The sequence below is a fragment of the Leopardus geoffroyi genome, chromosome D4 (assembly GCF_018350155.1).
Source record: "Leopardus geoffroyi isolate Oge1 chromosome D4, O.geoffroyi_Oge1_pat1.0, whole genome shotgun sequence".
Classification (NCBI taxonomy): Eukaryota; Metazoa; Chordata; class Mammalia; order Carnivora; family Felidae; genus Leopardus; species Leopardus geoffroyi.
Genome location: NC_059342.1, coordinates 84,106,340 through 84,119,578, shown reverse-complemented (window position 1 = coordinate 84,119,578; position 13,239 = coordinate 84,106,340). Strand labels below are relative to the sequence as shown.

The following is a 13,239-nucleotide window of genomic DNA, read 5'->3' as shown; positions in this document are numbered from 1 at the left end:
ATACAGGGGTTGGCACGCTGTGGCCTGTTTCTGAACTGTCTGGTAGCTTAGAATCCTTTTTATATTTTTAAAGTGTTACGAAAACAGAAAAATATGCTACAGACGCCATATGGGCCTGCAGAGCCTAAAACATTTACTGTCTGGCCATTTACAAAACTTTGCTAATCCCTGGTTCAGTATGTTTGTGTAATCTGCATTACATAGTTGTATCATCTATGATATAGATTCATAGAACCTATTTTATTTTAGCAAAACATTAAAGGAATTGTCTTATTAGTATTTCAACTGTGAATTGACATCATCCTACAAATTTTCCTCCTACAAATTTTCCTCCTGTTTTGAATTCCACTTCTGACAATGTGGCAGGCTAGATAATCTAAAATACTGTTCCCCAAACACCTAGAGATGCTGACTGAACAGATCCCCTGTCCTTTTATTTTATTATTATTATTTTTTTTACATTTATTTATTTTTGAGACAGAGAGACAGAGCATGAGCAGGGGAGGGTCAGAGAGAGAGGGAGACACAGAATCCGAAACAGGCTCCAGGCTCTGAGCCGTCAGCCCAGATCCTGATGCGGGGCTCAAACTCACAGACCGCGAGATCATGACCTGAGCCGAAGTCGGACGCCCGACCGACTGAGCCACCCAGGCGCCCCTCACCTGTCCTTTTAAATGGACAGTTTATCTGTCAAGAAAGTAAGGAGAATCCTCAGATTATCAACCCTGTGACCAGTGCTGTGACAACCTTACAAGAGAGTGTTTGGTTTTGGTGATGTGAAAGAGCTAGTAAGGTTTTCTTTAGGAAGAGGAAAATTGAAACCGGAAGGAAGGGGTGATATGTAAGGATTGGTAAGAAAAAAGTTATCCCTTTGTTTCCTAAAAATCACGGACTTCATAAGACAGTAATTTTAAGGATGGCTAATTGAGGTTATCAAGATAAAACGGGGCCAAATTCTGGATAATAATAACATGAAAGAAGAAAGAAAGTCAAGAATTAAATCATACCAATAAGATCCATTTATTGTTCAGAAGAAGCTTAGAGTAAGTAAAGTTTGCTTTTTAAAATAGTAAGAAAAATATTTTTAAATAACATAAGGAGAATGTGTAATTTCTAAACAGGTAGAAGGGGGAGGAAAGTGAATAATAAAATTATGATCATTACAATAAAAGTTAGGGAAGGAATGTGTACTAAAAAAAAAAAAAAGTATAGTTACCACAAAAAACAAAGTAGGAATAAATCCAAGTACACTGGTAATCATAGTAAGTGAAAGTGGTCTAAACTTCCTAGGTAGAAGTCAGAGATTATCAGTATGCCTTTTTTTCTCCTCCCACCACCCCCTCATGAGTATGCCTTTTAAAAGAAAATCCAGTAATCTAGTGTTTACAAAAGATTTTCCAGAGATACAAGGTACACAGAAAAAGATAAAGTAGATACCAAGGGAAGAAATGCCACGATAGATAGATAGATAGATAGATAGATAGATAGATAGGGATATATTTAAGTTTACTTATTATTTTGAGAGAGAGAGTGAGTGGGGGAGGGTCAGAGAGAGAGAGAGAGAGAGAGAGAGAGAGAGAGAATTCCAAGCAGCCTCCACATCATCAGCGTGGAGCCCCACACGGGGTACGAACCATGAACAATCCGTGAGATCATGACACGAGTTGAAATCAAGAGACAGATGCTCAACTGAGCTACCCAGGCATCCCGAAATGCCACTGTATTTAAGGCAAGAGAGCATTATTAAGGATAGAGGTTTATTTCATAATGGTAAAAGGAACAACTCAAAAAATATAAAAATTCTATGGGGCACCTGGGTGGCTCAGTCAGGTGAGCGTCTGACTTCCATTCAGGTCATGAACATGCGGTTCGTGAGTTTGAGCCCTGCGTTGGGCTCTGTGCTGACAGCTCAGAGCCTGGAGCCTGCTTCAGATTCTGTGTATCCCTCTCTCTCTGCCCCTCCACCGCTCACACTCTGTCTCTCAAAAATAAAGATAGGGGCGCCTGGGTGGCGCAGTCGGTTAAGCGTCCGACTTCAGCCAGGTCACGATCTCGCGGTCCGTGAGTTCGAGCCCCGCGTCAGGCTCTGGGCTGATGGCTCAGAGCCTGGAGCCTGTTTCCGATTCTGTGTCTCCCTCTCTCTCTGCCCCTCCCCTGTTCATGCTCTGTCTCTCTCTGTCCCAAAAATAAATAAATGTTGAAAAAAAAATTTAAAAAAAAAAAAAATAAAATAAAGATAAAAAAACCTTTAAAAAAATATATATATATACATAAAAATTCTAAACTTTTTTATATGCCCAGTAATGTAACATTATAATAAATAACAAAAATTAGCTTATTTTCTGGGAGAAATTGATAAATGGCCCAATATATAAGGAGATTTTTAATGGACTATATTTATGAATCAGAAGACACGAAATGAGGTTTATGTAACATAATTAAAAACTTGTTCTAATGTGCTTAAAACTGCCTACAACAATAAGCAAATGCACATAATTTTCAAGCTTATATGGGACTTTTGTGAAATTGACTTATACCTGACACAAAACAGGTTTCAATTATTTTCAAGTGTATGATATCTAACCATGGTGCAGTGCCATGAAAAATTAAGAATGACAACATAGTTGTCTAAAAAATCAATAAATCTGTCAATTAGTAGACACATTTCTAAATAACTCCTGGGTCAAAGAGGAATTTTTTAAAATTTTATTATGGAAAATGTCAAACATCTCTAAAAAATATACTGTTGTAGGGTTATTATAATTGTAATGTAGGCTGTGGAAATTAGAAATATCAGGTTTGATATCCCTCATAGGGATGAGTATACAGGTTCAGGTGTGAAGAGCTACAATATTGATTGTAAATAGCCTTTGATAAGTTAAGAGTATGGGTTGCTACTCCTAGCAACCACTAAAAGAATAATAAGGAAGAAGTATAAGTAAGAAACTGATAGAATATATAAAGTAGAATACTAAAATATAATTAACTGAAAAGAGCACTAGAAAACACAGATGCAGAAGGGGCGAATGGAAAACAAACAGCACAGGGTGGCTCAGTCACTTGAGCATCCGACTTCAGCTCAGGTCGTGGTCTCGTGGCTGGTGGGTTCGAGCCCTGTGTCGGGCTCCTTGTCGACAGCTCAGAGCCTGGAGCCTGCTTTGGATTTGGTGTCTCCCTCTCTCTCTGCCCCTCCCCTGCTTTACTCTGTTACTCCCAAAAATAAACATTAAAAAAAAAAGGAAAAGATGGGGTGCCTGGGTGGCTCAGTCGGTTAAGCGTCTGACTTCGGCTCAGGTCATGATCTCACAGTTCGTGGGTTCAAGCCCCGCATCGGGCTCTGTGCTGACAGCTCAGAGCCTGGACCCTGCTTTGGATTCTATGTCTCCCTCTCTCTCTGCCCCTCCCTGGCTCACGCTCTGTCTCTCTCTCTCTCTCTCTCTCTCTCAAAAATAAATAAACATTAAAAAAAAAAAGAAAGAAAGAAAACAGCACAGAGGCACCTGGGTGGCTTAGTTGGTTTAGCATCTGACTTACTTTTAACTCAGGTCATGATCCCAGCGTCGTGGGATCTAGCCTCCAGCCTCCATGCTCAGCCGGCAGCGTGCTTAAGCCTGTCTCTCTCTCTCTCTCTCTCTCTCTCTCTCTCTCTCTCTTTGCCCCTCTCCCCTACTTGTGCTCTCTTTCTGTAAACAAAACAAAACAAAGCAAAGCACTGTAAGAGATGCAAACCCTTAGCCAAAGCAACAGTAAGATAAAATGTAAATGGTCCAAGTACCCGAGTCTATGAGGCAGACACTGTCAAAGTGGATTAAAAAGCTAACTCTACATTGTCTGCAAAAAATGGGTCAGGGCATCTGGGTGGCTCAGTCAGTTAAGCATTCGACTCTTGGTTTCAACTAAGGTCATCATCTCACAGTTTGTGAGTTCGAGCCCCACATCAGGCTCTGTACTGACAGCCTAGAGCCTGGAGCCTGCTTTGGATTCTGTCTCCCTCTCTCTGCCCCTCCCCTGCTCACACTCTGTCTCTCTCTGTCTCTGAAAACTAAATAAATAAACATTAAGAGAAAATGGGTCAAAGTGAAAAGTCACAGGAACTTGAAAGTAAAGGAATAGAAAAAGACAGGGTATACAGACAGTAAGCTTAGGAAAACTGGTTTGATTATATTAATATCAGAAAGTAAGTTTCCAAAACAAAGAATGTTTGTCCTGGAACTCTTTTCACCTCGTATTTTCCTGCCTGTTGTCTTCTACTCTTTATCATCTCACCTTAAACATCGCTCTCTTTAGGAAGCCTTCTCTGTGAGCTCAAATAGCGTCCTTTCTCCTCTCAATGTACTTATTCCACTGTGTTTTAAGTGTCTGTCTGTCTCCGGTACATTTTAGGTAGTTTCCTGTCTCTGAGATCTATGAAGAAGAGGCTGTGTCTATATTTGTTTGTCTTCATCATTTCTCTAGCACTTAACCAGGGTGCTTGATGCATCTAAGTTCTCAGTGGGTATTTGTTCAATGAATGAAATTGTGAATGAACATAATGAATCTGTGAGTAAGAAATGTGCTAAATGCAGCTGTAGGCTATATGCAGAAATGTTTGTTACTGTGCAAAATAGGATCTAAAAAAGTTTAAAAGCTGTCAGAAAGTTGGAAAAATCAAAGAGCATGTTTTCTTTTTTAATCTAATGAGTAATTTCCCATTTATCTGCCGTAGACCTGAGTTGGTCGTTAAGAAGCTTCGATACTATGCAAGATTTATTGTAGTTTGTCTTCTTCTCAACAAAATGGATGTTGTGAAGGATTTGGTGAAGGTAAATGTACTTTAAAATTATTAAAATCCTGGGGTGCCTGGGTGGCTCAGTCATTTAAGCATCTGACTCTTGATTTCGGCTCAGGTCATGATCTCACAGTTTGGGAGTTCAAGCCCTACATCAGGTTCTTTGCTGACAATGTGGTGCCTCCTTGGGATTGTCTATCTCTCTACCCCTCCCCCACGTGTGTGTGCACACGTGCTCATGTGCACTTCCCACGTACGCTCTGTTTCTCTCACTCAAAATAAAATAAAAAGAAATCATTATTTTAAAAATAAATAAATAAAATTATTAAAGTCCTACTCTGTAATTATGTATGGATAATTTTGCTTTTTTAAAAATAGATTTAAGATAAAAATAATTTTAGCATATCTAAATTTAGTATATCTATATCTAAAACATTCAAAAGTGTGGTAACTTCGGACAAGGGTAATCTAAAAGAATATTCCTGCCCTCTTCATATTTCAGATACACACTAGCGAGAGACAGTTCTCTTAATTCTTTGTTTTTGTCCCGAAAGCGTGTTTTACATCTCACCACACATCAATGGATGGTTGCAAAATGCAAACAAAAGTTAAAATAATCGGTTTAAGAGGAAATAATTGAAAGGTTGGGTCAAGAATAAACATTTAATGTTTTACAAAGGTATTGCGAATGAGTTTGGGTTTTTCCATCCTTTTACTGTGTCTGCATCGCTGTCCTTTGTTACCTCAGGTAAATTAGAGGTGGGTTCACTTAATGTCTCTAATTATTCACACCCCGTTCTGGTTGCACTCTGCAGTCAGCCAGCTGTTTCCACAAGATACCTCTTAAATTTTGGTACTCAAGTATCACATGTTAGTTTTGACAAGTCCTTCTCTGTCTTCCTCCACCTCTAGTTACTAATAAGACTGTTTCCAAAACACAGTATGATATGAATCCAAAGAAAATCATCTAGACAGTCTTCATTTTTAAGCATTAAAAGCTTGGGGTTTTACCTTCAATAAATTAATTGCTGATGTAGAATTGAGTAGATATGAGTTGCTCTGGATCTTTATGAAGATCTTGTTGATGTGTATCATTCTGGAGTCTTTTATTTTAAAGCAAAATAAAGTAGTTTTCTTCATTTTGGGCTATAATTGGGACCATATATTGATAATAATCAAGCTTCTTTTTTTTTATAATAATCAGGCTTAACTATATCAATTTCTGTCAAGAATATGGTACAATATAGCAATCTATTTGTATGTGTATTTTCCCCATAACTGTTTTTCTTTGTGAAAAATTTAAAATCAGGAATTGTCAGATGAAATTGAAGATTATACTCACCGCTTTAATACGGAAGATCAAGTGGAATGGAACTTGGTGCTTCAAGAGGTAGCAGCTTTCATTGAGGTCAGTTTTTGACAAGAGAGATTGTCATAATTATGGAGAAGTAAATGCCTATGTGGCATATGTTTTTATTGTGTGTATATGTCAATAAGAAGGAATAATTTATCATGTTGACGTTTTGCCTTGGCCATCAACTACTCCTTTTTTTCTCCAGGCGGACCCCGTAATGGTATTGAATGATGATAATACCATTGTTATCACATCTAATCGCCTTGCGGAGACAGGAGCACCATTGCTGGAACAGGGCATGATTGTGGGACAGTTGTCTCTGGCTGATGCGCTCATTATTGGTAATTGTAATAACCAGGTAAAGAATTGTGAAGGAATTGTGCTTAAAATTCAATTTAAAAAATAGTGCTTATTATTACAGAATTACAGATTAACATCACGTAATTACTGTTTCCTTGTAAATATCCTAAATCCATTTGTGAGGAAATGTTTGATTAAATAACACAGTGTCCACATATGGGCTGTATTACAGGCATTTAAAGGTTTAGAAAGAATTTGTAATCACAGAGGAAGATATAGTCATGATATAGTAAGTAAAAGTAAACTTGGTGTGGAGATATGTAAACAGAATTATTTCATATATGTTAAAATGTCTGTATACATATATGCACAGGCAAAAGGACTAGGAAGAAATTTACCAATATCATAAAAGGTTTATCTCTGAATAGCAGAATTATAAGTAATTTTTATTTTCTTCTTTACAACTTTCTAAATCTGTATATTACTTTCACGGTCAGGCAAAAAAAAAAAGAATTATTTTTAAGCATATTTGTCATAGCAAATTTCAGATTTTTTTGGTGACAGAATAGTTCCATGATGATGAGGATTTAATGTACTAGAAATGTAAATTTACTGGAAATTATGGGATATCAGAAAAGTGTCAAGTGAATACATTTTTCTTTCTTTTTTTTTTTTTTAATGTTTATTCGTTCTTGAGAGACAGAGCATGAGTGTGGGGGATGCAGAGTGAGAGAGGGAGACACAGAATCTGAAGCAGGCTCCAGGCTCTGAGCTGTCAGCACAGAGCCCAATGCGGGGCTCGAACTCACGAACCGTGAGATCATCACCTGAGCCAAAGTCAGACGCTTAACCGACTAAACCACCCAGGCGCTTGGAATGAATACATTTTTCTGTATGCATTATTTACACAAGTTTTAATTTTGTATCCTTCTCTTACACTTTTCATTTTTGTTACTGTTAACTTTTTCTAGTACTTCTCCAGTTTTAGCTGTTAAAAGCCATTGGTTTGCAAATTTAATTTAAATTAAAACATTGCCTGCCTGTGGGCAGAAGACAGAACAGACATTTCTCCAAAGACATACAGATGGCCAACAGACACATGAAAAGATTCTCAACATCACTCATCATCAGGGAAATGCAAGTCAAAACTACAATGAGATATCACCTCACACCTATCAAAATGGCTAAAATCAAAAGCATAAGACACAAGTGTTGGTAAGGATGTGGAAAAAAAGGAAGCCTCTTGCACTGTTGTTGGGAATGCAAACTGGTACAGCCGCTTTGAAAAACAGTATGGAGGTTCCTTACAAAATTACAAAATAGAACTACACTATGGTCCAGTAATTGCATTACTGGGTATTTACCCAAAGAATACAAAAACATATTTTCTTTTTTTTTTTTTTAATTTTTTTTTTCAACGTTTATTTATTTTTGGGACAGAGAGAGATAGAGCATGAACAGGGGAGGGTCAGAGAGAGGGAGACACAGAATCGGAAGCAGGCTCCAGGCTCTGAGCTGCCAGCACAGAGCCCGACGCGGGGCTCGAACCCACGGACCGCGAGATCGTGACCTGGCTGAAGTCGGATGCTTAACCGACTGCGCCACCCAGGCGCCCCCAAAAACATATTTTCAAAGGGATACATGCACCCCTATATTTTTTGCAGCCTTATTTACAATAGCCACACTGTGGAAGCAGCCCAAATGTTGATCAATAGATAAATGTATAAAAAAGAGGTGGTATATATATACAATGGAATTTTCTTCACTCCTAAAACGGAATGAAATCTTGCCATTTGCAACAACATGAATGGAGCTAGAGAGTGTAATGCTAAGTGAAGTAAGGAAGTCAAGGAAAGACAGATACCATTTGATTTCACTCTTATATGGAATTTAAGAAACGAAACAAATGATAAAAGGGAAAAGAGAGAGAGAGACAAACCAAAAAAAAGACACTTAACTATAGAGAAGAAACTGATGGTTACCAGTGGGGAGGTGGGTAGGGAGAAGGGTGAAATAGATGATGGGGATTAAAGCATAAATCATGATTAATAATAATAATAATAATAATAATAAACATTGCCTACCTGAAGTTCTATATAAGTATTATTCAAAACAGAAAAGGATGCGGTCTTAAACATTGTATAAGGCCAAAATGTACTGAAGAGGTTATGAAATACGGGCCATAGCCATATTTCAGCAGGCTGCCTTGCCAAAAAAAGTTGTTTTTGTTTTTGTTTTTTTAGCATGTTTTTTTAAGGATGCTAATATAGGTCTTGTTGTTTACATGACTACTTTTTATGTTTTTAAAAATACCCGAGGAAATTGATGGATAAAGATATAAATAAATGGAAAGATACATGATAAAGCAAATACAAAAAATTTTAATGGTATAGAATTTAGATGATACAATGTATATAATTCTTTTAATTTTCTGTCTTTTGAAATTTTTTATAATAAAACACTGGGGAACAAATTACCCAGTGTCATTAAGTACACATGAATGTCAGGAGTAATATTATGATCAGAGACTTCTAGGTCTGTATACTGTATTAATGGCAAGTTTGTTTTGCATGCAGGTTAAGTTTAGTGAGCTGACTGTCGACATGTTCCGGATGTTACAAGCCCTGGAAAGGGAGCCAATGAATTTAGCTTCCCAGATGAATAAACCAGGAATGCAGGTGATCTTCTCTCCACATTTGCAATTTTGGTAACACCATCATTGCTTCTGCTCCTCATGGAATGCTGTTATTCAACAAATGCGAATAAAGAACTCTTTCAATGAGGCACAGGAGAGATAAGCACAATAACAGTAACATGGAGTAATAAAAAGATATTTGATGAAGAGTATAGTAAAAATAGGCATTGATAATTCATCTGTCAAAATCAGCCTGTATGTGTCTTGTTTTCTGTGTGTGAATATAGGAATCAGCTGATAAACCTACCAGACGAGAAAACCCCCACAAGTATCTGCTCTACAAACCAACCTTCAGCCAACTCTACACGTTCTTAGCAGCATCTTTTAAGGTATATATGATCCAATACTTTTTATTGTATGGGGGGAAGTGTGCCCTAAATAGAATCTGAGAGTCCCTCTTTTCCTTGAATATTTGAGTCAAGAATGTAGATAAAATATGAAAATGAAATCTGCATTCAGTATACCTAATCACAACTATTTTAGGAATGGAAATTGCTTATGTTGTTATGAATGTTCCTTACCATTAATTAACGAGAGTATTGATTAATTATCATTCTTCTTTCTCCAGGTTTTTTTTACTAACCTACTGTAGATATAACAGTCAGATTGCACAGGCATGTTATGTATTCAGGCAGCTCTGGGAAGCCCTGTGGTCATCTGAAAGAACCATGAGAAGTAGTGAATTCCTCCCAAAGTTTATGTAGAGGAAGCCATGGGCAGGAGTTTATCTTGTAGACCCATAGTCAGGATCTTTACTTCACCATTTCAAGGTTTGCCAAGAACATTCTCTAAATGATGAAATTTTTAAGGCAGAAGATGTCTTCAAAACTTTGGGCAATAGTTATAGATTATTGATTCATATTGACTCTTTGTTGTATAAACAGTTATGAGTTGAAACCAGCAAGAGTGACTGTCCTCTTGGAGAAGACAGTGATACCTTACATTAGGTTCTTGTCCCTGCAACTTTAAAATGTCAGGAACTTTGAATAAAACTGTTTTTTGTTTTGTATATGTGATTTTCTTTAATTTCAGGAGCTGCCTGCCAATAGTGTACTTCTGATTTACCTGTCAGCCACTGGCGTTTTCCCCACAGGTCGTTCTGATAGTGAAGGTACAATAAAGGAATGCTCCCTGTCGTGAGCAGGGCTTGAATTCTCTTTATTTTCTACAAGATGATGGCCCATAGCCCACAGACCATCCCAAGCTTTCCAGAGAGGCTTCCAGATTTGAAGCCTGGTCTCTTTGTTGAATTGACAATCTTGTAGATACCCCAGTCTATTTTATTTGCTGAAATATTATACTTTGAAGTCCGCGAATCATCAGCAATTCATATACTAAATGCATGCCTCATTATCAAATTTGCCAAAGGCACATATATATTTGTATATGTATGGAATAACTGAGCCTAATTTTCTACTTCACATCATTGAATTTTTCTGGGCCGTTAACGTGTCAGGGAATCTGGTCAGCGGCTTCATTGTGGCTGAAAGTCTTTGTAGAAATCAGTGCATTGCTGTAACTGTGAAAGTTCAAGTCCTTGTCATGATTTTGTTTCTGTCCTTTATTTCGTTTTATGGATTCAACCTGAAGAATATTGGGATGCTATTTCAGAATGAAAACTTTTTAAAACTATTCAGAATATTTGAGTCCAGAATATATGAAATTGGTCAGAATAGATGAGTAACTTGAATGTAAATTAGGCAATTAGATCTTTGTCTGGACAAAAAAAAATTTTTTTTCTTAACATCCTTAACATTTTCCTCTTCATCTGTTTGTTGAAATTTGCATTCCTTTATACAATGCATGTCCCTGCCATCTTCCTTGCATGACGTACAGGTCCTCTTAAAGTGTTAAAATGAAAACAAAACAAAACAAATCTCAATGTCTTTTCATTGAAGTGATTTTTAAGGGGTAAAATATAATACAACATTAAAAGTTACACACAGTCATAAACTACTTTGAAGTTTTTTATAATAAAGCTAGTAATTTTATTTTTAAATAAATGGAAATTTTGTAATTTTTTTAAGTTTATTTATTTTGAGAGAGAGAGTGAGCGAGCAGGGGAGCAGCAGAGAGAGGAGAGGAGAGAGAATCGCAGGCAAGCTCTGCGCTCTCAACACAGAGCCCATTGTGGGGCTCGAGCTCACAAACTATGAGATCATGACCTGAGCTGAAACCAAGAGTCGGACGCTTAACCGACTGAACCACCACAGTGCCCCTTTTTCCATGTTTTATAACATAAACTGTTGAATCAGGTTTTCTGAGCTCCCATTTAACATATTGACCTCTTCTTTTCCTTTTTTTAAAGTATAAGAGGTACTAACTAAATGGTCCTTTGGGAGAGATGATTCCTAACATCCCATAGCTGTTCCATTTAGACAAGAGTTCAACTAACCAATGTGATCAGTAGGAAAGGCTAACTTTAAAACCGAAAGTACAGTGGCTGACATAATAGTGATAATAACAGATTTTTTCACACACGGAAATGTGGCATTCCTTTTCTAAAAATGAAGTGTTTATCAATGAGAATTTTTAAGTCCCACTCAAAGTTTTTCCCTAAATTTTATAATTGGTGGCTCACTTAAAATTATATTTAAGAAATTATTAGATCTCCTTTCTGCAACTTTCTCACTTAGATAATTTGGTTGAATGTGAGATTTTGATTTTGCTTGAAACGTAAAGATCATTTTGAACATCCCAGCTCTCCATCCCTTTTATTACCCAGAATGAGGGGGTGCAGTAGATTCTTGTTTTGTTTCTCATTATCTTCTGTTTGAAGAACTGACAAATAATTAAATGATTTTTTTAAATGTTGAAACAGGCAACATGCTGAAATCATTTAAATATTGCATTAAACTAGGATGTTAAATTTTAAAATGTTTAAAATGTTTTGTGATTATCTTCCACTTGTATCAATCAGAGATTCACACAAGACCTTTGAATTTTGAGCATCAGATCAATGTTATTCTCCAGCTGAAGTCTAGGATTCTTCCCTTGTTTTTATAGGTCCTTATGATTTTGGCGGAGTACTTACTAATAGTAACCGGGATATTATAAATGGAGATGCCATCCACAAACGAAATCAGTCCCACAAGGAGATGCATTGGTATGTATTCTGGTGTCTCTCCTTATTATAAAAGTAAACGTCTGTTGTAGAAAACATTAAGTGAATGGGGACTTTTTTTAGTACTAGAAATATTCCCTCAGTATAACACGTATTTGGGTTCTAGCAATATTTCAGGCTCTATCCTAGGAAGTTACAATTTTTGGCTGTTCTTTGTTTTTAAATTTTTCATTCAGTATTATATGTCAGGCACTATTCAGTCATGGGGATATGTCAGCGAACAAAATTAACATTCAAGTTGGAGGAGATTTTACGTGTATACATAAATAATATGTCAAGACATGATACATGTTAACATCCATGCAAGAAGCTTTTTTAATATAAGAGTCTGTTGTTTAGATATAGTATAAATGAACTTAGGTGTATGATTTTAAGGAAATTTCACCTATGAATGTTCACTCTTTTTCTAAGTACAACACATTCACTACTTGGGCCATCATTGGCTCTAGAATTTTTCTAGCTGAGAGATAGCAATTTCTTGTTATAAAGGAGACTGGACTTGTCTGAAACTGCATTTCTAATCACGTTTTACACAAAAATGTTATAGCTGTTCGTATTAATGAGAAAGGGAAGACAGAGAGGGAGATATTTCAAATTATGTGTATAGTAACTAAGATTCCTCCAAGCCATATGTTCGTGCTGTCATTGACCTTAGTTGTAGATGATTTATATTAGAAAAACTTATGTTTGGGGCACCTGGGTGACTTAGTCGGTTAAGCGTCCAACTCTCGATTTCGGTTCAAGTTGCGATCTAGCGGTTCGTGAGTTCGAGTCCCACATCGGGCTCCACACTGACAGTGTAGAGCTTGCTTAGAATTCCTTCTCTCTCTCTCTCTCTCTCTCTCTCTCTCTCTCTCTCTGTCCCTCCCCAGCTCTCTGTTTCTCTCTCCCTCAAAGTAAATAAGCTTTTTTTTTAAAAACCTGTATTATTTCAAAGAAAAACTTACATTTGAAACATATTGGTTTGATGATGTTACTCATTGACACATCATTTTATA

The 13,239-nt window shown here is 36.9% G+C and overlaps 1 protein-coding gene across 5 annotated transcripts in view; it reads left to right on the top strand.

Annotated features, from left to right (window-relative positions):
* The window catches only part of SCAI (suppressor of cancer cell invasion), a 153,658-nt gene that overhangs the window by 101,688 nt on the left and 38,731 nt on the right, over positions 1–13,239 (top strand). For 4 of the 5 annotated variants that reach the window (XR_006710490.1, XR_006710489.1, XM_045470234.1 and 1 more), the window contains exons 7-13: positions 4,706–4,802; positions 6,078–6,176; positions 6,328–6,480; positions 8,999–9,100; positions 9,345–9,446; positions 10,150–10,228; positions 12,124–12,223. Coding sequence is in view for 3 of the 5 variants with exons in the window: in XM_045470234.1 (XP_045326190.1) it covers positions 4,706–4,802; positions 6,078–6,176; positions 6,328–6,480; positions 8,999–9,100; positions 9,345–9,446; positions 10,150–10,228; positions 12,124–12,223 (732 nt within the window). In the remaining 2 variants the exon portion in view is untranslated. The remainder of the gene's footprint in view (positions 1–4,705; positions 4,803–6,077; positions 6,177–6,327; positions 6,481–8,998; positions 9,101–9,344; positions 9,447–10,149; positions 10,229–12,123; positions 12,224–13,239) is intronic. The other variant, XM_045470235.1, reaches the window with a different exon arrangement.